The sequence below is a fragment of the Hyla sarda genome, chromosome 5 (genome assembly GCF_029499605.1).
Source record: "Hyla sarda isolate aHylSar1 chromosome 5, aHylSar1.hap1, whole genome shotgun sequence".
NCBI classification, from domain to species: Eukaryota; Metazoa; Chordata; class Amphibia; order Anura; family Hylidae; genus Hyla; species Hyla sarda.
In genome coordinates, this window is record NC_079193.1 from 87156872 (window position 1) to 87184768 (window position 27897).

The window sequence follows — 27897 nt, forward strand, 5'->3', positions numbered from 1 at the left end:
TAATTAACCTTTTTGCCCTCCTACTTGTTTACTTCCCCACATTCTGTCTATAAACTACAGTTCCCAGCATTCTTTGCTGCCGCTCTGTGCTCACTTCCTCATAACTGCCGTTTTCTGCCCCAGTCACCTGACCAGCCTCAACGCTCAGAATGTTACTAAGCAACCATTCCCATCCTGCTTTCATCTGCTGTACTATATAGCAATGATTCACAAAATAAGGGGCCTCCATCTACAAAACTACAACTCCCAGCATTCCCAAAAATTCTAAGGCCATCTGTGCATGCTTGGAGTTGAAGTTTTAAAGTTTTTAAATAGCTAAAGGCACCTTTTTGGGAAACACTGCTACATAGTATAAATAAATATATTTATATATATATATATATATATATATATATATATATATATATATACATACACTCACACATATATAGGATATAATCTGTATATATAGATATAGACTAGTACCCGGCGCTGCCCGTTTTTTTCCTACCATGTCCTTGTGGGGGAGGAAAAGCAACAAAGGAGGAAGCTTTTGTCCTCATATCCCGTCCTTAAATCCAGTCCTTAAATCCCGACCCCATATCCCGTCCCCATATCAAATCCTCAGGTTGGGATGCGTTGTGGTAAAGATATTGTAAGCTGAAAATAAAAGGAGTGTGGCTTAAAGGGTGGGCGTGTCTTTGCAAGATGGGGCATGGAATGCGGGTAGGCTGTGGCTTGCCAGCCAGACTGATACATTCACCAGGAGATGCAAAGAGGAGCTTGTGGAGTAAGGCACCAAAAGTCCTATATACTTGCATGGGACTTAAAACAAACCCCCCCCATCCTTCACATATGGGGGGTAGGTTAGTGGTTAATTTAACTATGATATATATTTATATGACATATAAGTAACATGAGACCAAGTATTATCGAAATATCTCGTGCCGTACGGAAGTTATGCTGAACATATATTTCCCATAGATTTGCATTGGACTTTAAACAAAAACCCCGACCACAAATGGGGGTGAGTAAGGGTTAAATTACCTATCCTATGTTTGTCATTGACACATTAGTAACATGTGTACCAAGTTTCATGTTAATATCTTTAGCTGTTTGGAAATGATGCTGGAACATACACACATACACATATACATACACACTGAGTTGCCCGGTTTTTCCTTCCTAATCCTTGTTGGGGAGGAAAATCAATAAAGGACGTACCTTTTGACTTCATATCCTGTCCTCATATATTGTTGTCATATCCCAACCTCATATCCCATCATCATATCTCGACCTCATATCCTGACCTCCTATCCCGACCTAATATCCCATCCTCCTATCCCAACCTCATATCACGTCCTCCTATCCCAACCTCATATCCTGATCTACTATCCCGTCCTCCTATCTCGACCTGATAACCCGTCCTCATATCCCAACCTTTATATCTCGTCCTCATATCCTGTCCTCCTATCCCATCCTCCTATCCCGACCTCATATCCCGTCCTCCTATCCCGTCCTCCTATCCCGTCCTCCTATCCCGTCCTCCTATCTCGACCTCCTATCCCGACCTCATATCCCGTCCTCCTATCCCGTCCTCATATCCTGATCTACTATCCCGTCCTCCTATCTCGACCTCATATCCCGTCCTCTTATCCCAACCTTTATATCTCATCCTCATATCCTGTCCTCATATCCTGACCTCCTATCCCGTCCACATATCCCAACCTCATATCCCATTATCATATCCTGTCCTCAGGTGGGACTGATTTGTGATGAAGATATTGTAAGCTGAAAATAGAAGGGGACATGGCTTTATGGGACTGGGCGTGATTTGCAAGCCAGACCGATGCACAAAAAGGGTAGATAATAAAAGGGGTGGGGCTTAAAATGTGGGCATGTCTTTACGAGATGGGATGTAGCTTGCAAGCCGGATTGACACATTCACCCAGAGATGCAGAGCGTAGCTTGTGGAATAAGGTACTGGAAGTCCCATATACTTGCATGGGACTTGAAACAAAAACCCATCTTTTATATAAGGGTGTAGGTAAGGGTTAATTTAACTATCATATCTTTTTATTTGACATATAAGTAATATATGATCAGGTATTGAAATATCTCCAGCCATACAGAAGTTATGTGGGAAAATACATTTCCCATTGATTTGCATGGGACTTTAAACAAAAACCCTGACCCTCACAAATGGGGGTAGTTAAGGGTTAAATTAACTATCTTATATTTTAAGTGGACATATAAGTAACATGTGACCAAGTATTATCGAAATATCTCCAGCCGTTTGGAAGTTATGCAGTAACATATTTTTCCCATAGACTTGTATGGGACTTTAAACAAAAACCCTGACCCTGGCAAATGGGGGTAAAGGGTTAAATCACCTATCCTATGTTTGTTGTTGACATATTAGTAACATGTGGGCCAAGTTTCATGTTAATATCTTTAGCTGTTTAGATGTGATGCTGGAACATACACACATACATTCATACATACACACACATTGGCCCTCATTTACTATTGCAAACCCGACATATTTGGTCGGGTTGTGCGCCAGATTATGTTGCATTGTGCCAGAAATTCTGTCTGTGCCAGATGTTGCGCCAGAATTTGCGCCAGAATTGAAAAAAAACAGACTAACTCTCCATTATGCTAAGAAAACCTGAAAAAGGGGCGTGGTTGCCGGGGGAAGGGGCGTGGTCTCCGAAAGGGGCGTGTTCCCGGCATTTTCACAAAAACCCAACATATTTACTAAGGTTTCCACATAAAATGTGGTGGATTTGAGCTGAGGAAAACCAGACAGATCAGAGCATGTGTAAAAAAAGCAAAGTGTAGGGAAAGTGGAAAATGTAGGGAAACCTTAGTAAATATTGTGGAAAATAAATTGTAGGGAATTAAAACCCACAAAGAAACCTACACAACACTCTTAGTAAATGAGGGTCAATGAGTTTTATACATATAGATAGATAGACAGAGATATATCTCCCCAATAAAGCTCTACTAAAACATAATACAGTATATATAGGTTATATATATATATATATATATATATATATATATATATACACATTACATATAGACACATATATATTTGAATAAAAATACATATACACATGTATGTATTTCATACAAGTAATTGTGCGTATTATATATCTTTTATATATACATATAAAAAAAAAAATATATATATATATATATATATACAAAGTGTTTCCCAACCAGGGTGCCTCCAGCTGTTGCAAAACTAAAACTCCCAGCATGCCTAGGCAACCAGAGGCTGTCCGGGCGGCATGCTGGGAGTTGTAGTTTTGCAACATCTGGAGGGCCACAGTTTGGAAACCCCAGTGCAATGGTATACAAACTATGCCCCTGCAGATGTTGCACAACTACAACTCCCAGCAAGCCAAGACAGTCCATGCATGTTTGGAGTTGTAGTTCTGCAATATTTAGCCCTTCAGATGTTGCCGAACTACAGCTCCTAGTATGCCTGTACAGTCTGGACATAATGGAAGTTTTAGTTTTGCAACATCTAGAGGGCAACAGTTTGGAGACCACTGTGCAGTGGTCTACAAAATGCACTCCTCCAGATGTTGCAAAACTACAATTCCCAGCATGCTCAGACAGTCCAGGTATGCTGGGAGTTGTAGTTTGGCAACATCTGATCCTTAACATGTTGTCGAACTACAACTCCCAGAATTGCAGTTTTGCAAGATCTGAAGGGGCACAGTTTGGAGACAACTAGAGTGTGGTTTCCAAAATAAGCCCTTCTAGCTGTTGCATAACTACAACTCTCAGCATGCCCTTCGGCTGTCAGTGCATGCTGGGAGTTGTAGTTAAAAAAAAAAAAAAAACATTAGGTAGGCAGCAGTTCCCCCATATTAGGTAGGCAGCCGTTTCCCCAAGTTAGGTATGCAGCAGTTCCCCCACATTAGGTAAGCAGTCGTTTCCCCACATTAGGTATGCAGCAGTTCCCCCACATTAGGCATGCAGCAGTTCCCCTACATTAGGTAGGCAGCCATTTCCCCACATTAGGTAGGCAGCAGTTCCCTCACATTAGATATGCAGAAGTTTCCCCACATTAGGTATGCAGAAGTTCCCCCACATTAGATATGCAGAAATTCCCCCACATTAGGTATGCAGAAGTTCCCCCACATTAGGTATTCAGCAGTTCCCCCACATTAGGTATGCAGCAGTTCCCCCACATTAGGTATGCGGCAGGTCCCCACATTAGGTATGCGGCAGGTCCCCACATTAGGTATACGACAATTCCCCCAAATTAGGTATGCAGCAGTTCCCCCACATTAGGTATGCAGCAGTTCCCCCACATTAGGTATGCGGCGGTTCCCCACATTAGGTATGCGGCAGTTCCCTCTCATTAGGTATACGGCAGTTCCCCCAAATTAGGTATGCAGCAGTTCCCCCACATTAGGTATGCAGCAGTTCCCCCACATTAGGTATGCGGCAGTTCCCCCAAATTAGGTATACGACAGTTCCCCCACATTAGGTATGCAGCAGTTCCCCCAAATTAGGTATGCAGCAGTTCCCCCACATTAGGTATGCAGCAGTTCCCCCACATTAGGTATGCAGCAGTTCCCCCACATTAGGTATGCAGCAGTTCCCCCACATTAGGTATGAGGCAGTTCCCCACATTAGGTATGCGGCAGTTCCCTCACATTAGGTATATGGCAATTCCCCCACATTAGGTATGCAGCAGTTCCCCACATTAGGTATGCAGCAGTCCACCGGCCCGGCCATGACACCAGCCCACCCCCCCCCCCCCCCGGCAGTAGCACCCCGACATCATTCATCCGCAGGATCATCCTTCTGGATGATGGGGGTGCTACTGCCAGGAGGATGATCCTGCCAATGGATGATGAGGGTGCTACTGGGCCCCCTCCCCCCTAGCAGTAGCACCCTCATCATCCATCAGCAGCTCCATCCTCCTGCCAGCACCCATGATTATCAAAGCCTAGTAGAGCCTCCCAGCACCCCTTTCTCCCTGGCTGTAGCTTACCAGGGTCAGGTGCACCCAGTCTTCCTTGCGCTGGCTGGCTTCTGGTGACTGACCTAAACTGGTCCTGTTTTTAACTGATCAGTGCCAGTCAAGTATAAATTATTAACTGAACTACCCCTTTAACATTACTGGACCCCACTTTTCAGTCTTGCTGCCGTGGATCGTCCTATTTCCCAGTCTCCTCCTATGTATGTCCGCAGACCATCAGATTCTTAAGCTTCTTTTACCAGGCCAATTGTCAGGCGAATGATCTTATTGGGCAGATATTTATCTGTCTGATAATCACTGTTTGACCTTATATCACTCTGTGTAAACAGGAGATGAGCTGCTGACAATGAGGAATTTGAAGGACCAAGCAATTAGTCGAGGCTTGTGAAGGCTTAGTAACTAAGTGCTGATCATGGAGATGTTAGGTGCCCAGAGCGCTGTGTACTCAACACTTCTCCAACCCCACTGCACATGCACAGCGAAACGAGTTGAATTCTGTGTAATAAATCCTCCAATCACCGTCCTGGTTGTGTCTTGTGGTCCAGTCAGCGCTGGAATAATCCTGGAATTTTGGTTTTGTGAAGCCTTTCCCTATACTGTACAATTTGGAGACTGGAGGCTGCAGACGGGACCAATATTGTATACATATAACGTGCATATCATTGTTGTGTATGACAGTACACAACCACTCAGGGTAAGCGCCATTTGGTCTTTGATCACTCTTACCCTCCCTCCGGTGTTACGCTATGGAGCGCTTTTCTTTCTTGTTTTAGATACTCCAATCCATCTGACTCTCTAAGGGTTTTGTGACCGGACTGAAAACCACAGTATACCACGGTTTTCAGTGCAGTCAAAAAACGGATACGGGGGAAAAATGAGACGACCGGAGTCACTATCTGACTCCGGTTGGGTCATTCGTATGAATGAGATGTGGGCCGGGTCCAGCTGGGATATGGGAGCGCCCAGTTTTTACATCTCCCAGCCGGATCCGGCCACCGCATTAAAGAATCATGGTGTGAATGCACCCTAACATTCTATCAGTAATTATGAGCCATATTTAGTGCCTTACATGTAATCTAATAGACCACAGAAAGCTGTTTTTAGCGTAATAGTGATGCAACATCACAGGTTACATATACAGAATGTCTGCCCTAATTGCATGAACGCATTAGAGCATATGCATAGAATGAGTATAATAAGGGCAATTCGGGATTGTTCATTATGTTATTAAAGGGCAGACATGTCATATGTACACCCTCTGCAGCTGCACAGGCACCCGGTAGATGAGAGGGTCCACTATCTTTTTAAAAGCAACTTCCTACTATCTATTAGATTGCATATAAGAGACTGGATTGTTAGAGACATAAAGCAGTGTTCTATGAATGATACACTCTCCGTGCACATGGGCCCCTTGCTGTCTTTGTCTGTACGTGATTTTTTTAATCTTTTAAATGTTAATTTAATTGAAGATGCCATTTATAGCTTTTCAAACCAAGCATTGTCTTTCTTGCTCAGAAAATAACAAAAAATAAACCAAAGCACAATGGCATTAGGTTAAGGGATTTATGCAGCTAAAAACGAATATATTTAGTAGAAAAGCATCAAGTCTGTTTGTTGGGAGTTGTAAATCTGGCTACACGGCTCTACATTGTGGCTCGGCCCTCCTCAGCTTCATGGTACAGTTCCAGAATCAGTCACCACCTTGTTAGTTATTTGTTGGAGACGGCACACTGGTGCCAGAACAGTTCTCCCGGACAGATCATTGCCGGCAGTGCTGATTTAATGACAGACTGCTGGATACATCATACATGTCAAATAATCAGCAGCAGAATAGACATACATACCTGTTGATGTAACTCAATGCAACATATGTGGGCTGCTGAAGTTCCTGCTTCTCCAAGACGCGTGGATCTGTGTCTGTAATACAACCAGTGAGCAATCTGTTAGACAACACATACAGCACATCATGTATATAGAGCACTTGGTACTGTTCAATTGCTGTTGTTCTATGGCCTCAGTCACCCTAGTACATGGCAGCTAGCAAGGAGTTATCCAGTTACATACATATTTTTTTTTTACAAACAGCTAATGATTATTAAACATAACAAAAGGAGTAATACTCAACTTACCAATCTCCTGATGCTCCATCTTCAGCTTCAAACAGTGGCAAATCCAGGTACCACCTGAAATTTATGGTAAATTGCCAGCACTTGTGGCTACAGCTTAAACTTTCCTGCTCTATCTACAGCTTAAACTTGCCATCCAACATTAAAGGGGTACTCTGGCGCTAAGACATCTTATCCCCTATCCAAAAGATAGGGGATGAGATGCCTGATCGCGGGGGTACCACCGCTGTAGACCCTGTGATCTTGCACGCAGCACCCCACAACACTCTGGCCCCGTGATCACCAGTAATCATACCCAGAGGGAACACGCTCTGGGGACTGATTGTAACGGGGTGCTGCATGCAAGATCACGGGGGTCCCCAGCGGTGGGACCCTGCGATCAGGCATCTTATCCCCTATCCTTTGGATAGGGGATAAGATGTCTTAGCGCCGGAGTACCCCTTTAAGATTTTTAAATAGAAGTGATTTACAAATCTGTTTAACTTTCTGGCACCAGTTGATTAAAAAAAAAAATGTTTTCCAGGGGAGAACCCCTTTAAAGGGGTACTCCCGTGGAAAACTTTTTTTTTTTTTATCAACTGGTGCCAGAAAGTTAAACAGATTTATAAATTACTTCTATAAAAAAATCTTAATCCTTACAGTACTTTTTAGAGGCTGTATACTAAAGAGAAATCCAAAAAGAAATGCATTTCCTGTGATGTCCTGACCGCAGTGCTCTCTGCTGACATCTCTGTCCATTTTAGGAACTGTCCAGAGAAGCATATGTTTGCTATGGGGATTTTCTCCTGCTCTGGACAGTTCCTAAAATGGACAGCAGAGGCCAGTAGAGAGCACTGTGGTCAGGACATCACAGGAAATGCATTTCTTTTTGGATTTCTCTTTAGTATACAGCCCCTAAAAAGTACTGGAAGGATTAAGATTTTTTTATAGAAGTGATTTACAAATCTGTTTAACTTTCTGGCACCCGTTGATTTAAAAAAAAAAAAAAAGTTTTCCACGAGAGTACTTCTTTAAAAGCACCAAGCCCAGGTCCTGAATTTAGAATTGCAAGTGCTAGCCGCAACTGTTAACACTATGTGTAAAACTGCCCTTAATCCACTATTGATCTTTTAGCTAAAATACACTTAGCTCCTTAATCACTAAAACATTCCATGACATTTTTGAGGGGTTTATTTAATTTTTATTAAACACTATGTAGTCATTAGGGTCTCGGTGTTGTATTCTTTGCTACACTGCTTTTCTATGCTCTGATTAGATAACTGTTTAAAGGGGTAATCCGGTGGAAAACTATTTTTTTTAAATCAACCGGTGCCAGAAAGTTAAACAGCTTTGTAAATTACTTCTATTTAAAAATCTTAATCCTTCCAGTACTTATCCGCTGCTCCACAAGAAGTTGTATTTCTTTTTTTAATTCATTTCAGCCTGACCACAGTGCTCTCTGCTGACACCTCTGTTGTATCAGGAACTGTCCAGAGCAGGAGAGGTTTGCTATGGGGATTTGCTTTGTACTGTGGACAGTTCCTTTTTTTTTTTTTTTTTTTTTTTTTAAACTTCTTGTGGAGCAGCTGATAAGTACTGGAAGGATTAAGATTTTTTAAAATAATTATTTTATAAATCTGTTTAACCTTCTGGCACCAGCAGAGTACCCCTTTAAGGCTTCCTCCAGGGGGAGCATTTGAAGGCTAAATTTTACAAACATATTTTTATTTTGCTCCCCCTATTGGCAACACATGTCCATTCTAGGAATGTAGGTTAAAACTGGTTTTAAGTCTCAATAATTCATAAATTCTATAATAAAGATGTAATAAAAAAATAAAAGAAACATTTGAAAGGATATATATATATTATAATCCTATGTAAGAGATACATAAGTATATGTAAATTAATAAATAGATAATTAATAAATGAAGTATAATCTCATGTGAAAAAGGATAACCATTGCATAACAGTTATGCATCTATTTAATATACATTATATTGTATTCTCTGCTTGCTGTCAGGGAATAGTGATATGCTTGCTGAAGGTTTGCTATCCTGTTTAAAGTGTAGGCATTCTTCTTTGAATTAAACATAAGTGCCAAACATCTCTCTCTTGTCTTGATTCCAGGGCGTACCTAGACTGATTCATAGTAACAAACCACTGCTGTGTGAAAGCAGGACTATATATCTGTAGGGGCATCTATGCACTATTTATAGGCAACAATTAGAGATGAGCGAACTTACAGTAAATTCGATTCGTCACAAACTTCTCGGCTCGGCAGTTGATGACTTTTCCTGCATAAATTAGTTCAGCTTTCAGGTGCTCCGGTGGGCTGGAAAAGGTGGATACAGTCCTAGGAAAGAGTCTCATAGGACTGTATCCACCTTTTCCAGCCCAGCGGAGCACTTGAAAGCTGAACTAATTTATGCAGGAAAAGACATCAACTGCCGAGCCGAGAAGTTCGTGACGAATCAAATTTATTGTAAGTTCGCTCATCTCTAGCAACAATGTTTCCATTCACTGGCTTAAAGGGGTACTCCAGTGGGAAACTATTATTATTTTTTTTTTTTTTTAAATCAACTGGTGCCAGAAAGTTAAAGGGGTACTCCGCCCCTAGACATCTTATCCCCTATCCAAAGGATAGGGGATAAGATGTCAGATCGCCGCAGTCCCGCTGCTGGGGACCCCCGGGATCCCCTCTGCGGCACTGCGCTATCATTACTGCACAGAGCGAGTTCGCTCTGTGCGTAATGACGGGCGATACAGGGGACGGAGCAAGGTGACGTCATGGCTCCGCCCCTCGTGACATCACAGCCCGTCCCCTTAATGCAAGTCTATGGCAGGGGGCGTGACGACCGCCACACCCCCTCCCATAGACTTGTATTGAAAGGGGCGGGCCGTGACGTCACGAGGGGCGGAGCCGTGACGTAACGATGCTCCGGCCCCTGTATTGCCCGTCATTACGTGCAGAGCGATCTCGCTCTGTGTTGTAATGATAGCGCAGTGCCGCAGAGGGGATCCCGGGGCTCCCCAGCAGCGGGACCGCAACGATCTGACATCTTATCCCCTATCCTTTGGATAGGGGATAAGATGTCTAGGGCCGGAGTACCCCTTTAAACAGATTAGTAAATTATTTATATAAAAAAAAATCTCAATCCTTCCAGTACTTATCACCTGCTGTATGCTCCACAGGAAGTTCTTTTCTTTTTGAATTTATTTTCTGTCTGACCACAGTGCTCTCTGCTGACACCTCTATCCATGTCAGCAACTGTCTAGAACAGGAGCAAATCTCTCCTGCTCTGGACAGTTCCTGATACAGACAGAGATGTCAACAGAGAGCACTGTGGTCAGACAGAAAAAAAAATCAAAAAGAAAATAAGTTCCTATGAAGCATACAGCAGCTGATAAGTACTGGAAGGATAAAGAGTTTTTAATAGAAGTGGCACGAGTTGATTTAAAAAAAAAAAAAATTCCACAGTAGTACCCCTTTAAGCAAAAACTTGACTTGAAGTGGAAAACAAAGAATTGAATACAACATTTCATTACAAATTTATTAAGATTAAATAATGATTTTATTTTTTAAACCTAAAACACAACGTAAGGTAAATATCTGCAGTGACAATAGATATTAAAAGAAACAGCTGTAGGAAATATCATTAGAAATTGTCATTAGTAATTGTAAAAGCCACAAAGAAGTTATTTTTTTTTTTTACAATTTTCTATTTATTTATTTTATGTATTTAGTTGATGAATTTGTTTCTTTATTTAAACCAAACTCTGAATCTATTTAAAAATGTATCATTGTTCTACCCCAAACCTTACATCTCTGGTTTCCTCTAAGTGTCCATCAGCTACTTTGTTTTCCCCAGTGCTCCGGTTAATTTACTATTACTCCCTGTGACATATTATAGAAATATGCTATTAATTCCCCATTAAGATTCTGATTAAATATGACTGTTCATTCCGCTGTATATTTTCCCTTTGTCTATGCACAGGGAATGGAGAGAGATATATATCAGCACATGGAAATAAGCTGGCGTCCAAAATGCACTGCGGCACTCACAAATTCTGTTCCTTTGTGATTTGTGGTTTCTGACAGTAGCAAATAATGTTCATTCAGCATTTTATCATCCTCCACCTTGCATCATGCTGCTGCAGGCCTATTGCCTCTAAATCCAGCTACCTAGAAAAAACATGTCATCTGAATCATACATATTCCTCCTAAGTCCAGCCTGTTTTATTATGTTGCCAACCATGCTCTATGGGATCTATATATTACTGGCTGAAATTGACTGTCAAAGTGTATCTGTTCCCTGCCACAGGCTTGGAAAGATTTAACCCCTGGCGCTCCTCACACCACGGTCAAGAACCTAATTGCGCAATCCGGCAATGCCTTACCTCACTGCAATTAATGAAAACGTTGATGGCAATCAAATATTTATGTCTATTGACCAAGAGCAGTTTCTCCAGCTTCTTAAAGTAAAATTGATTTTTGCTTAAAAAGTTTGTTAATGGGAATTAGTTGACCTAAACTGAAATGCTGGGGACTTTCCAAGTCTGTTATCATTACTCCTGGCAATGGCTGTAAAATCTTCTGATGTTGGACAAAAGAATTGCCATAAAGGTGTCACCTTAAATAAAAATAAATAAATGAATAAAACTTGCAAATGTTATTTTCTGCCTTTCTAGAAATTAAATTCATCACCAAAAAAATATATAAATATTTCAATTAGGTTTCTATTTAAATAATAATATTTTTGGTAAAGAATTTAATAAAAAAATAAATTCCAGTGTTGTATTTTTACAAAACTATCCATGTAAAAAAAAAAAAAAAAAAATATATATATATATATATATATATATATATATATATATATATATATATATTCTACATTTCATACTGGTTACACTCAGTAAACTGACATTTTTTGCTTTCTGCAACTTGTCAGCTTTGCTGTGTATACTGGGACAGGGCCTGCAGAGGAAGGAGATTTAAAGGGGTATTCCAGGAAAAAAACTTTATATATATATATATATATATATATATATATATATATATATAATCTCAACTGGCTCCAGAAAGTTAAAAAATTTATTAATTACTTCTATTAACATTTTTTAATCCTTCCAGTACTTATCAGCTGCTGAAGTTGAGTTGTTATTTTCTTTCTGACAACAGTGCTCTCTGCTGACACCTCTGTTTGTTTCAGGAACTGTCCAAAGCATTAGATGTTTGCGATGGGGATTCGCTCCTACTCTGGACAGTTCCTGAGACAGACAGAGGTGTCAGCAGAGAACACTGTTGTCAGACAGAAAAGACCAACTCAACTTCAGCAGCTGATAACTACTGGAAGGATTAAGCTTTTTTTAAATAGAAGTAATATACAAATCTGTTTAACTTTCTGGAGCCAGTTGATAAATATATAAAGTTTTTTCCTGTAATGCCCCTTTAAAGGATTATCCCAAAATTCTACAACACCCAACACTCCATTTATTTTCCAGGGGGTTTCTGAACATCACCAAGCTCCGCTTCATTCTCGATACTTGTGGGGACCCTCGTGGTCGAGCCACAAACAATCAGCTAGGTATCCCTTCTCCTGTGGATAAGGGATAACGTATGATTTAGGGACAACCCCTTTACTGATAGATGGAAGCTGTATTGTACTGCTGAAGGTGTAGATCAGTCAAAGGCTGTCCAGGCATGCTGGGAGATGTAGTTTTGCAACAGCAGGGGGCACCCTGGTTGTAAAACACTGGTCAAAAATGAAGCAAGATAGAAATAGTAAACATACAGATAAGACAGTGCATGCATGTCCCCTCTCCATCCCTGGGGGAAGGGACTGTAAAATAACCCATCTGGGGACTGTAATAATCTATTGACATGACTGTTCCCATTCATTTCATAGCCAGTTTAACTAAACCAGCATCCAACCATAGTAGATCATAAGAAATCATCCCAGTTTTGGAGTTAAACGCCACAAACATGCAGTGGTCAGCAGAGGTACAAGAAACCCAAAAAATTACAGGTAAAGCTGAAGCTGCATCTAAAGTTAGTTACACAAATGTGATTATTGTCAGCTAAACCCAGCGACTTTGACAGGAACAGTCAACCATCTAATGTGTATGGGGGCCTCCCTATTCTCTCCTGACAGATGTTGGTGGAAAGGAGGATTGGGCAACCCGATTTCACTATATCAAATAATTTTGTCCTTAAAGGGGTACTCCGGAGGAAAACAATTTTTTTTTCAAATCAACTGGTGCCAGAAAGTTAAAAAGATTGTAAATTAAATAGATTTGTAAATTACTTCCTGACACGGACAGAGGCGTCGGCAGAGAACACTGTGGTCAGAATGAAAAGAACTCAACTTCCTCTGTAGTATACAGCAGTTGATAAGTACTGGAAGGATTAAGATTTTTTAATAGAAGTCATTTATAAATATGTTTAACTTTCTGAAGCCAGTTGATATGGAAAAAAAAATTGTTTTCCATCGGAGTACCCCTTTAAGGCTTGTTCACATTGCCGTTATGCTCTGGTAAAGTGAGATCTGTCAGCCAGTCAGACAAATGTCCTATTTTTTTCTTTGCTTAAAGGGGTAGTCCAGTGGTGAAAAACTTATCCCCTATCCTAAGGATAGGGGATAAGTTTGAGATCGCGGAGGGTCCGACCGCTGGGGCCCCCTGCGATCTCTCTGTAAGGGGGCCAGGCTCTCCGGCCAGATAGCGGGTGTCGACCTCCACACGAAGCGGTGGCCGACACGCCCCCTCAATACATCTCAATGGCAGAGCCGGAGATTGCCGAAGGCAGCGCTTCGGCTCTGCCATAGAGTTGTATTGAGGGGGCGTGTCGGCCGCCGCTTCATGCGGAGGTCGACACGCCCCCTTCCCGCGGGCTGTCGGGGCTCCGTACAGGAGATCGCAGGGGGCCCCAGCGGTCGGACCCCCCGCGATCTCAAACTTATCCCCTATCCTTAGGATAGGGGATAAGTTGTTCACCACTGGGTTCACCACTGGATATTTCCTTTAACTCCTGTAAAATGCCAGTCCCTGCACCATTTTAAGTCTGTTTGGGTCAGAGCACAAAGGCTGTGTGAACTAAGCCTTCGGAGAAGTAAGTTGCTGTTAAAGGGGTACTCCGGCGCATAGACATCTTACTCAAAGGATAGGGGATAAGATGCCTGATCGCGGGGGTCACAGCTGTCACGCCCCCTCCCATAGGCTTGCACGGATAGGGGATAAGATGTCTAAGCGCCGGAGTACCCCTTTAAAGAAGTTTGTTAATGGTTTATGCACAGCATCTCATTTCATTGAAAACAAAAAACATCTAATGTGCATGGCCAGTTTGAGACCGGTAATAAACAAAGATAAAAACTAAAATTAATTCTAAACAAATGTAAAACATATCATACACAGTACTTGTCATATTATTCTATATAAAAGATGCTTAATATACTATATTCAAATATATATATGTATTTTATGGCACAAAAGTTAGTGCTCTCAGTGAGTTCAAACCAATGCATTTTTAGCACCAAGACAATGCATTGTTTTATTGCAGAAGGAAAATAATAAAGAAAAATAAGTAGATAACTAATATAGATAAAGCAAATCCTTAAATATAAAAGTAAGAAAGAGCTGCTGGGAGCTGTAATCACTGTCTATGTCAGTGTTTCTCAACCAGGGTGCCTCCAGCTGTTGCAAGACTACAACTCCCAGCATGCCCGGACAGCCATCGGCTGTCCGGGCATGCTGGAAGTTGTAGTTTTGCAACAGCTGGAGGCACCCTGGTTGGGAAACAATGGTTTAAAGGGGTATTCCAGGATAAAACTTTTTTTTAATATATCAACTGGCTCCAGAAAGTTAAACAGATTTGTAAAGGACTTCTATTAAAAAATCTTAATCCTTTCTGTACTTATGAGCTTCTGAAGTTAAGGTTGTTCTTTTCTGTCTAAGTGCTCTCTGATGACACATGTCTCGGGAAATGCCCAGTTTAGAAGATTTTTGCTATGGGGATTTGCTTCTAAACTGGGCGTTTCCCGAGACAGGTGTCATCAGAGAGGACTTAGACAGAAAAGAACAACCTTAACTTCAGAAGCTCATAAGTACTGAAAGGATTAAGATTTTTTTTTAATAGAAGTAATTTACAAATCTGTTTAACTTTCTGGAGCCAGTTGAAAATAAATATATATATATATATATATATATATATATATATATATATATATATATATATATACACCGTATATAAAGTTTTTTCCTGAATAACCCCTTTAAGTAGAGGACAGGAGTTTCTTTAGGGTCCTATTCAGTACACACAGTGGGGGACATGTATCAAAGATTTTACCCCTGTTTTGTGTGTATTTTTTTGCGCAAAATTTTGCGCAAGCGCTTGTTTTTTCCCATTTTTTTGCGCACGTTTTGGTTGAGCATGTCCTCCAGATGTGGCCTAATCAGGGTACCTTGGAGTGACCTCTATAGTACACATGGATTTATTAACTGCGTTCTTTTCCTTTGCACCAAAAATTTTGACGCACGTGCGTCTTTTTCCCCATAAATATAAGCCAACTTTAACTGCACGTAGCAATCCTTTCTATTTGTGAAGGAAAGTTCTACTAAGGAACCACCAGAATGTTTTTACTTTCCTATCAATTCCTCATTTGGTTTGCTTTATATTGTTTTTTACTCCTTGGTTATTCCAAAGCACTTTTAAAATAATTTGCATATAGAATATTTGTTTACAGTTCAGTTATTCATTAGATCACTTGTATATTGGTTTTGTTATTTTATGATCCAACAATTTAATACATTTACATAGGAAATGTTTGATATCTTACTTATCATTGAACAAGCTCCGTCACATTAAAATAGCTTTGTAATCCACTTAACACTGTAGATCATTCTCCTTTTATTTTTACAATTTACTGCTTTCCGTTATACTTTTCCCCAGCGCCCGGTAAGATGGTGGCTATCACTGATAGCCAGCCATCTTACCATTTGACCATCTGGGCATGCTGGGAGTTGTAGTTTTGCAACATCTGGAGGGCCACAGTTTGGAGACCACTGTATAATGGTCTCCAATCTGTGGTCTTCCAGATGTTCCAAAATTACAAATCTCAGCATGCCCACTCTGTCGAGGCATGCTGGGAGTTGTAGTTCTGTAACATCTGGAAGACCACAGATTGGAGACCATTATACAGTGGTCTACAAACTGTGGACCTCCAGCTGTTGCAAAACTACAACTCCCAGCATGCCCAGACTGCCCAAGCATGCTGGGAGTTGTAGTTTGTCAACATCTGACCCTTCAGATATTGCCGAAATACAACTTCCAGCATGCCTGGCCATGCTGGGAATTATAGTTTTGCAACAGCTGGAGGCACACTAGTTGGGAAACATTGTTCGTTTCCTAACTCTTTTTCCCAACCCGTGTGCCTCCAGCTGTGCCTCCAAACTATAACGCCCAGCATGCACTGACAGACCATTCATGCTGGGAATTGAAGTTGTGCAACAGCTGGAGGCACACTGGTTTGGAAACACTAAGTTAAGTAAAAAACTTTCAAGTGTTTTGCAACCAGTGTGCCTTCAGCTGTTGCATAACTACAACCCTCAGCATGCACGGACTGCCAAAGGGCATGCTGGGAGTTGTAGCAGTATGCCTCCAGCTGTTGCATAACTACAAGTTCCAGCATGTCCTTCTGCTGTCACTGCATGCTGAGATTTGAAGGCACACTGGTTGCGAAACACTGAGTCTGTTTCTGTGTTTTGCAACCAGTGTGCCTCCAGCTGTTGCAAAACTACAACTCCCAGCATGCACGGACAGCCAAAGGGCATGCTCGGAGTTGTAGTTTTGCAACAGCTGGATGTTTCCCCCCCAATGTGAATGGACAGGGTACACCCACATGGGCGGAGGTTTACAGGGAGTGCTGCAAGATTGAGATGCAGCAAACTCGCTGTCAACCCCCCGCCCGTGTGACTGTACCCTAAAAACACTACACTACACTACACTTAAATAAAATAAGTAAAAAACACTATATATACACATACCGCTACACAGCCCCCCTCCCCTCCCCAATAAATATGAACAACGTCTGGTAACGCACTGTTTCCAAAATGGAGCCTCCAGCTGTTGCAAAACAACAACTCCCAGTATTGCCGGACAGACATTGACTGTCCAGGCATGTTGGGAGTTTTGCCACAGCTGGAGGCACCCTGTTTGGGAAACACTGGCATAGAATACCCCTATGTCCACCCCTATGCAAAATCCTAATTTAGGCCTCAAATGCGCATGGCGCTCTCTCACTTCGGAGCCCTGTCGTATTTCAAGGCAACATTTTAGGGTCACATATGGGGTATCGCCGTACTCGGGAGAAATTGCCTTACAGATTTTGGGGGACTTTTTCTCCTTTTACCCATTATGCAAAGGAACAGTTGGAGTCTACACCAGTATGTTAGTGTATAAAAATAAAATAATTTACACTGACATGCAGGTATTGCCGCATACTTTACATTTTCACAAGAGGTAAATGGGAAAAAAGATCCCCATTTTTTGGGACACAATTTAGCCAGAGTACGGAGATACCACATATGTGGGCGCAAAGTGCTCTGCGGCGCACAACAAGGCCCATAAGGTAGAGTGCACCATGTACATTTGAGGTGATTTGCACAGGGGTGTCACAGATGTTAAATGAAGAATAAGGACATTGGTATAATTGATGTGTTATAATTGGGTGCAAAAAGTGGTATTATTGTGAGATTAAAACTCTACATAATGAAGAAAAAAATTTCTAAGACTAATAACGAGGACACACTTACTGTTTAGGTGCAGATACGCTGCAGACAAAGCTCCTACTAAATAGAGCTGCGGTGTAAATTTATGCTCTGAGGAGAATTCTAAATTTTATTGCAATTCAAGAAAGTAGCTGCACAAGAATGATAAATTTAACGCAGCTGCACCAAATTTAGACAACAGGCAGAGGGGGTAAAAAACTTCTATTATACACTGGAAATGATACATGTCCCCCAGTGTTCCAAATGGAGCTTCCCTTACCTGGTGTCCAAAGGAGCAGCTAACCCTGGCACAGGTAAGGAGTAGTACAGAACTTGTAGTTCCTCCCTGTACTGTAGGGGGCGCTACCAGACACCAGTCAGTGCATGCACTTCAGTAATACAGGTGATTTACCAGTAAAATGACAATTCTGATTGGTCAGTACCTCTGGTTGAGACATGTCTCACAGATCTGGACTGTCCGTAGCATTGTATGTTGAGTCCGGTTTCAAATTACAATGGTCCAGAAAAAATTGTATGTTGAAACTATTGTATGTTGAGGCCATTGTAAGTTGAGGGATCACTGTAGTATTCTGTGCTGAAGAAAAGGAATACCGTAGCCCTATAAAGTCAAGTCATTTGTGCTGGATTGCAGAAAAGCTCATATACAGCGCATAAAAGAGTCTGAACAAAACAGTTACTAAAAAATAGTCTTCCAGCTTTGTATAGGATACAAAACAATACACATCCCCAAAGATTATTTATGGCTGTAGGTGGTAATAAGTTTGGTCAGTGGGTCAAGATTACCCAGAAGCCACTGTAACATTGATTAGGCAGGTGCACAGACCCCGTACATCTGTACATTGCCAAAAGGAAAAATGTGAGAGTCCTGTAGATGCCGGAGCAGAGCAGAATTAATAATGATAAATGTAGTTATCTCTAATGATTTCCTGACGTACAACGGGCACACACCAGAACAGCCTGACTTTGCACTTTCCAGCCAGTTAAAACACAAAATCCCCGGGACTTTTTCAATAAATTATTCTAAATCTGTACAAGCTCCGACCATTATTAAAAGGCAGCTCTGTATATCACGCGGCGTTTTTTCATCTTCTGCCACTTTTACGATAGAAAAATATCTTCATCATATGAAATTATGTGCGTCTCGGCTGTTACCCACCTCTTCTCCATATCAATTATTACTGCACAGTAATGAGACGAGCTGCTATACGGGTATGAACAATTGGTCTTAACTATAACCTTTACAGCTGTCATGGCAGCCTCAAATATGCAATTAAAATGAAAAATAAGTGCGGGTGAGGATTCATGCATATTACTTCTAATAACACCCAGATACAGACAACAGCTAGAGGGTGGCAGCCCGGCCAACATTAATCAGAGCCTGAGGATAAGTACCCCAAGTGCGTTCCCTGGGCATCAATGTCTATGGCGCATGGCAAACAATTTAGTGTCTAGGAAATTTTATTTTTATCTCTTAAACCTGTACTAAAGATGTTGTCAGCCCAGAAATCTTGTCACAAACTGCAGTTTAATAGCAAAGCTTCTCATTGGCTATAAAATTGTAAATATTTTTCCTCCTGGTGATCCAAAATGGTACATCCCCTAAAATGCAAAAATCACCTGGATATATAGGCCACTGATGCTTCCTTTTACATTCATTATTTTGGCCTCCTATTTAAAAATCAACCATCATGCCCCTCATGCTCCTCACTGGACATCTTATCCCGGGGGTCCCGCCGCTGGGGACCCCCGCAATATAACGTGCGGCACCCACCTGTTTCTGCTTCGGAAGCGCTGGAGGGTCTGGGTCCCGACCACCGGAACGGAAGTCCGTGACGTCACGACTCCCCCCGTGTGACGTCATGCCCCGTCCCCTCAATGCAAGTCTATGGGAGGGGGCGTGACTGCCGTCACGCCCCCTCCCATAGACTTGCATTGAGGGGACGAGGCATGACGTCACATGGGGGTGGAGTCGTGATGTCACGGACTTCCGTGCCGGTGGTCGGGATCCAGACCCTCCAGCGGTTCCGGAGCAGAAACAGGTGGGTGCCGCATGCTATATTGCGGTGGTCCCCATCGGCGGGACCCCCGCGATCAGACATCTTATCCCCTATCCTTTGAATAGGAGATAAGATGTCTAGGGGTGGAGTCCCCCCTTTAAAACCTTGATTTGCATAGATTCTGAATTACATTTAGATCTGTATTTTAACATTGTATTAGAGGGAGACCTTCAAAAGTTCTGAGCCTTCAAAACATTTAACAGTGCTTTTTACAGAATGCACATTAATGCCCTTGCTGCAAGTACACAGGAGGGGGGGGGGGGGGCAGCCCATCATGTAAAGTGGCCAGAGCATTCTGTACTGAGATCTTCCCTGGCCCCTCCTCTCAGCTTTGAGGACATCTCTATATATCTCCTGATTGGATTTTAGTGCAGTCACTTCATGAAGAAGGCTCTGGGAATGTAACGTAAAGGACCTGCCTTATGGTCACTTGCCATAGCTGCAGCTGGAAAGTTAAATGGTTTATCCAACAATCGAAAGTTATCCCCTATTCAAAGATAACCAGCTGATCGTAGGTGTCCAACCACTGGGGCCACACCCCAATTGTGACCCCCACTGATCCCACGAACGGAGATGAAATATTTCCCGGAAGGACAGGAGCACACTGAGCATGTGTGGCCAGCGCTCCATCACTTCTCAAAGGGGCTTCCAGACACTGTCAAGTTCAGTGCTTGGCAATATTTGGAAGCTCCATAAAGAATGAATGGAATGTAGACCACGCATGAGAGTGGTGTGGTATGGATAGGGGATACATTTTGATTGTAGGTTAACCCCTTTGAACTACACCTTTCTCAATTATTCAGTTTGCAGACCAGAACACTAGGAGGGCTCAGAATTGCTGACAGATTCACTTTCAAGAGTCTATTAGAACCCCTATGGGCACTTTAATGGTGGTGCTACCTGGGAATGAAAATACGGTGCTGTAGACATGGCAAACCAATGCCACTAGTTTTCATTTATTGTATAGTGATTTATAGCATTTATTGCTGATAGAGGGTGGTATGACTGGAGTATCTTTTTTCAGAAAAGAGCAGGCCACATGTATCCAGTCCCTCTCCACTGAAGTCTATGGGAAACACGGAAACAGCTCAGCATTTTAGCAAAAGCTCTCCCTCGTAGTTTAGAGCTAAGAGCTAATTTATGTTCTTTCAGTTTCACTGGAGCAACCTCATGAGCCTCGTCTTTTTTCTGAAGGATTTCAATATGAAATAATGAGAGTTGCGAGCGATGTTTCACTTTGAATAGCATGCAATGCTGTTATTTTTATGGGGTGAATAGTTGGACCACAAGCCAACTGTTGGCCAAAGATACAACAAGCTGCTTCCAAGCCAATCGTCACATCACTCTGCAAGTTCACTGCTAGCGTGCGCACACGGAAGAGTAGGGGAAAGGATTTTTCTTTTTCTTTAAATGCAGCACTTTTTTTTATCTTTTCCAGGAATGGATTATGTTATACATGAGTTGTTCACTTCATACTTCGTACGTAATAAGATAATAACTGCTCGACTTTATGGAAAACCTGAAAACTAAGCTGTGGATACAATGAACCCAACCTACATACAATATGGCAGAAGGCTGAGATACTGGATATTTCTTGCGGTCTTCACACTACAGATGATTTAGCTGTCCCTGTCCTTGCCTGCAAAATATAATGGACTTCTCCCCATGACTTTCTGCAGGCTGAATTTTTTATTTTTATTTTCACCCGGAGATTCTGAGAGCGGCCAGCACCGACTGAACCAGTCGGCGTTAGGACCGCACGGAAACTGCAGTCTCCAATAGACTGCAATGTGCTCCGCGAGTATTTCCGCCTGAAGAATGAGCAATGCCATTCTTCAGGCGGAAATTTTCAAGCGGATTTTCTGTTCACAAATTCCGCTTCACAAATTCCGAAGTGTGAATTTGTGAACAGAAACCCATTCACTACACTATACATTTTAGTAAGCGGAATTTCTGCCTGTAATTTCAAAGCAGAATTGTAGACAGAAATTCCATAGTGTGAACCTAGCCTAAGGGTCTATTCACACGGCAGAATTTCCACTAGCGGAAATTCAGGAGTGTGAATGGGAGTGTGGAATCCCATAGAGGTCTATGGGCTTTAATTTGAGGCAGAATTCTGGTAGCAGAAATTCTACCATGTGAATAGACCCTAAGGCTAGGTTCACACTGCGGAATCTCCAGACAGAAAATTTCCGCTCAGAGAATCCGAGTGCAGCCAGCACCGACTGAATCAGTCAGCGCTAGGACCGCGCGGACATTGCAGTCCTCAATAGACTACAATATGTTCCACGAGCATATTTCCCTTTAGAAAGAGCACCACCATTCTTCAGACGGATATTTTAAAGCGGATTTTCTGTACACAAATTCCGCTTCACAAATTCCGAAGTGTGAATTTGTGAACGGAAACCCTTCACTATACTAAACATTTTAGTAAGCGGAATTTCTGCCTGTAATTTAAAAAAGGAATTGCAGGCGGAAATTCTGCAGTGTGAACCTAGCCTTATAGCAACAACTCCTGGGCCTCCCACAGTTCCACCAATCTTAGATCCTCATAAGGCGAGGTGATCTAAATTTAGTTAAAACCCAGGAAGTTATGGCCATAACTCAAATGCTGAAATGCGCCATATTGCAGCTTTATAAAAGAGAAAGTTTGACGAGGAGACAGGGATTTTGAAGGTAACTACAGTCACACCTTTAAGTACAGACACCTAAATGTACTCTATGTATCAAATCAATGATCAAAATAAATCTATCAATCTATCTACACTACATAACATTTTAAAGGGGTACTCCGCTGCTCAGCGTTTGGAACAAACTGTTCCGAGCACTGGAGCCGGCGTCGGGAGCTTGTGATGTCATAGCCCCGCCCCCTCATGACGTCGACAATCATTCAGACCCCTTAAATTAAAAAACCTTCCTCATTCCTGACTTCTCTTCCACGGGCCAGATTCTTCTGCTGTCAATATGATGTCCCGATGCTGGTCACCATCAGAACATCACACGCTGCAGCGGCCGAAGTGTAACCTGGCTTGCAGATGAGGAGCCAAGAGAGGTTAGTAATTAAAGAGGTCTCATTTTGGGTCTCAGTTCTGGAATTTAGCGCCTGAATTATGAGGTCTGGACTGTAGACTGACCTACACACTGGGTATGGCAAGGGTCTGAATTAAGGGATTCATTTAGCCTGGGTCTGAATTATGCAGCCTAAATGTTAGGGTCTGAGTATGAACTTTGGGATTAATTTTGGGTAAACTTATGGGAAACTGTAAAAGAAAATTACATTGGGGAAAAATTAAAATTCTGCTCCATGGCAAGCTATGCCCCAAAAAAACCCTGCCCCAAATCATCCAAATGGCTTTCTGTCAAAGCTGAAGTGTCCCAAGAAAAAAATGTCAAATGCAGGCAACTATTTTCCCTGAACAGCAGACAGGGCACTAACGTTTATCACGAGAGCGAGTTAATTCTAGGGAGATACAGCAATTTTGCTCCTGATTTGGGCAAGAGCAAAATTGTTCTAATTCTGAGTCGCACATAAAACAGATTTAATAAAAAGGTCAAACCTGGAAGCCAACATGGAGAGCCATGAATGAAACGTATATATCGCTAACTAGGAGATCATTAGGCCTTTTTACATGGTGTAATGTTTTTGTAGCTTATGGTAATGTGGACTGATTTAAAAGCTATAATTATCTCCATGGCCCATGGCATTTATTAATGGGCAATTCAATTTGGCAAAAACCTTCATTAATCAAAGCAGCCAACGGTAGACCCCGAGAATTAAGGTAGAAATAACAAGCGGCGTAAATCACCGGTGTACTTAATAAATATAGCTGAAGGCTCTAAACCTATATATCTATTCCCACAGAAAGGAAAAAAAACATGGAAAGTAATTTTACTGAGCAATACTACTTACTGTATATGTATCGGTGAGCCTTGTTAGGTGACATATAAATAATAAAAAAATATATAATACAGTTGTATGCTGTTCTGTAGTCAGTTTGTAGAATAAATATTGGTTGACTACTCAAAAGGATTAGATGTAATATTGGAAGTCTACATTTAAAAATACAGGAATTGAGACACTTTATGCCTTTAAATAAGAGTTTTCTAGACAGGTTTTTTTTGTTTGTTAAAGGCCTCAGGCTGCATTGAAAATAAAGAAAAGGTATACTCATCTGTCCTGATCCCTCACCGTTACCATTTTCCTGACACCCAGGCACTATTTCTCTCTGCTTCTTTCTAGTTTTTGTAACACCTTGTTCATGCTGGAATTTCTCACTCCTGTGATCACTGTGCTAAATAGGCAACGAAAAATCACAGCAACCAGCAAGAAGATGTCAGCAACAGGAACTACATGCACGGGAAAACAGCAGAGGAGGGAGATTGGGGCAGGAGAATATACTTTTTTATTTGTACTACAGCCTGAGAGAGTTTATCAATAAACCTCTCTGCTCTGAAAACCCCTTGGTTCTGCAAATTAACCCAATAAATGCCACCTCCCACCCAAGGTACCAGTCCAGATGCAAAGAAAATAGGGCTTGCACCTAATACCCGAGTCCTTTCTATAATATTAGAAATAAGAGTGATGCGAACTTCAAAATGCCTTGGCTCACAGAAGAAAAGGGGTATAAAAGACAAGCAAGTTTATAAGCCATTATAAGCCTTTGAAATACAGAAATTAAAAGGAACTCATGTAAAGCACAGAAAATTATTTACATGTTTGTAAATAATCCCCAGATGATACCACTATAATAAATTTGTATTTATCTTTTATTATCATTATCTTTCCCAGTTTTGTACAGTGCCTTAGTTTTGATGCTGCCAGGGCTTCTTATGGGTCTGGATTAACATTTAAAGAATTACAGTTCCTATCATTCTGTTCTGTCCTGTACTGTCAAAGGGCTATTCCGCTGCTTGGCACCTTTTGGATAGGGGATAAGATGTCTGATCGTGGAAGTCTCGCAGCTTGGACCCCCGCTAGCTAGTGTTCTGAACGAATGCTGGGTTCCAGTGGCAGTGGTCGTGACATCACGCCGCCCTTGTGATGTCATGTCACGCCCCCTCCATGCACGTCAATGGGAGGGGGTGCGATGGCTGTATTGTGGCTATTGTGGCCAGCTCCATGTGACTATTGAGCTCCACACATTGTACACTGGATGAAGCAGAGATGTCATAGCATTACTAGAACTTGCTTCTTAAACCTTATCAATCAGCATAAAAAGCACCTGTCAGCAGGAAAACCGGAGCGTAAATGAGCACATGACTAGATAGGAATAGTTATTAGGTTTCTGGGCATATCACTTTCATTTCAATAGTCTTTTTCAGAGCCAAGATATAAAATTTTTTGTTAATATGTAAATGAGGCTCAAGTCCCAGCTGGTGTTCCCCGATACAGTAAACCCCAGGGTTAGCCAGCCTATCTCCTCTTATTCCCTACTCTGTGTCCACTCTCAATCAAAGGTGGGGTAGGTGTATGCAAGTAGGCACGGAGGCGAAGAAATAGAAATTGGTTGCCTTTTTGCAATGGCCTTTTTGTCATGCTGAGGAATGCTTTTCTGGGCACTTCAGCCTCATTTACACATAAGCTTATATCTCAATGCTAAAAAGGACTGGTGAAATAAAAAAAAGGTATCAAAGAGTCATAATGACTAGCCCTATCTATGCATGTGCTTATCTTCACCCCTATTTTTCCTGCTGAAAGGTCCACTTTAACAAGCCTTTTACCTTTGAATTCTTACTATGGTTTGACACCATCTGTTGTATTTAACAGTGGAACACAACCTACAAAAGGTTGGAGATCTCTGTACTAAGGTATATATAGAATTACTGGCAGATCTTTGTAGTTTTACCTCCATGTCTGTAGTACACAATAATGCACGGACATGCAAATGCATAACTATGAGCTGGAAGAAGCACTATACGTGCAAAATGGATGTTGCATAAACTCCGGTGAGCTGCCGCATGTTCTTTCTCTTCTATGAGTTCAAATGCATAACTATGTACCAGAAGCCAGGTAGACAATACATCTTGCCACTTTGTCAATTTTTGAGTTGTTTTTTTTTTTTTAAAGGTTTTTGGAACTTTTATTGCCTGGTTACTAACCAAAATAAAACTGGTCTCTGGAGTGGTCTCATGAGGTCTTAAAGGCAGTCCTTCAGGAGATTTATGCTGTCCAAACCATGCCCATCAACAAATCCTGACAGACTCCCTCATCCCTGACAACTAAGTCTTACTTTGAAATGCTGCAGCAGTTGAAAACCTTGGCACTGTGAAGGTGTGTGGTCTGCAGTCTCCATGGTACCAAAAGAAAAAAAAACACAGATCACAGTGCCAGAAATGAGCCCTTATACACCCCCCTATACAGAAAAATAAGTGTGCTATAGGGGTCAGAAGAGGACAACTCTATGCAGACAAATTTTTGTACAAAAAGCAATTTTTTGTAATAAAATAAAACAAAACCTATACTAATTGTTTTAATCATATGGACCTTCAGAATAAAGATAACGGCCCCGATTTACTATTGTAAACCCAACATGTTTTGTCAGGTTGTGCACCAGATTCTGGTGTATTGAGCCAGAAAGTCTGTCTGTGTCAGAGATTGCGCCAGAATTGAAAAAACTCAACCAACACTCCATTTTACTGAGAAAACCCGAAAAAGGGACGTGGTCGTTGGGAAAAGGGCATGTGGCTACCGAAAAGGGGCGTGTCCCTGACATTTTCACAAATACCCAACATATTTACTAAGGTTTCCACAGAAAATGTAGTGGATTTGAGCTGAGGAAAACCCGACAGATCAGAGCATGTGTAAAAAAAAAAAAAGCAAAGTGTAGGAAAAAAAGTGCAAAATGTTGGGAAATCTGGGAAAAAATACAGTGGGGAAAAACTGTAGGGAATTAAAACCCACAAAGATAACTACACTCTACTCTTAGTAAATCAGGGTCAATGTGTCATTTTTACCAAAAAGTGTACTACATTGAAACATAAGCCCTTAATTTGCAAAATGGCATTTTGTTTTTATTTTGCCCCTAAAATAGTTTCACCATAGATTTTCCTAGTGTTTATCTTTCATGAGTTCAAGTCCTCATATAGGTCTGTAGGTAGAAAAGTGAAAATGAGGAAATAAACAAGATAAAGAAAATCAGGAGGCATCTGACAAAGATCTACCTCAGCGTACGGCCATAAAGGAACATGAGGAGTGCCAGTGAACCACAGTCCAATCAAATACAATGGTAACGCGATGGTGCTTGGAAAAGAAACAGTCAATCAAATTATATACGGTAATGAAAGAATCCAGCAGACTCCTGTGTCCTAAGACCACATCAGAGGATGCTGGGAGGGAGACAGGAGGCTCAGAGGCTAGAAACCGGTAAGTTTTGTGCAAGTGCACTTCTTCCGGCCTCTGCTTACGTCATTGCAACCCGTATTTTTTATAGGATAACTATGTCCACGTGATCAGGTGCATAAAAAGGGGAAAAAAAATTTTATAAGAATTTTTTGTATTTTGGATAAACAGTTGTATTACTGTTATTGCTACTTATCAGGTTTTTGGTATATATATATATATATACACACATGTTTTTTCGTATTTTTTCCTTTTTATGCACCTGATCACGAAAGAAGTGCACTTACACAATACTTACCAGTTTGTAGCCTCTGAGCCCCCTGTCTCCCTCCCAGCACCCTCTGTCGGTCCCCATTTGATGTGAGTCTGCTGAATTCTTTCATTACAGAAAAGTGAAAATGTTATGGCTAATAGAAGGCAAGGAGGAAAAACTAAAGTGCAAAAATCCTTAAGGGGTTAAAGTTTAAAGTTTTTGTCATTAGTGCTTAATACCCTTAAAATCAACCGAGCGCTTGTTATGGCTTATTCATATGGCAGAATATCCACTCTGAGCCATTTGAATCAGTTGGTGCCAGGATTGCTTAGACATGTGCCGTCTCTGTTGACAGCAATGCATATCCATTA

The 27897-nt window shown here is 41.5% G+C and overlaps 1 protein-coding gene across 3 annotated transcripts in view; it reads right to left on the reverse strand.

The window, feature by feature from the left end:
• JAZF1 (JAZF zinc finger 1) overlaps positions 1 to 27897 on the reverse strand; it is a 332763-nt gene that overhangs the window by 143804 nt on the left and 161062 nt on the right. For 2 of the 3 annotated variants that reach the window (XM_056519868.1, XM_056519869.1), the window contains exon 2: positions 6835 to 6907. The exons of the other annotated variant lie outside the window; for it this stretch is intronic. In XM_056519868.1, coding sequence (XP_056375843.1) covers positions 6835 to 6907 — 73 coding nt within the window. The remainder of the gene's footprint in view (positions 1 to 6834; positions 6908 to 27897) is intronic. 3 annotated transcript variants of the gene reach the window in all.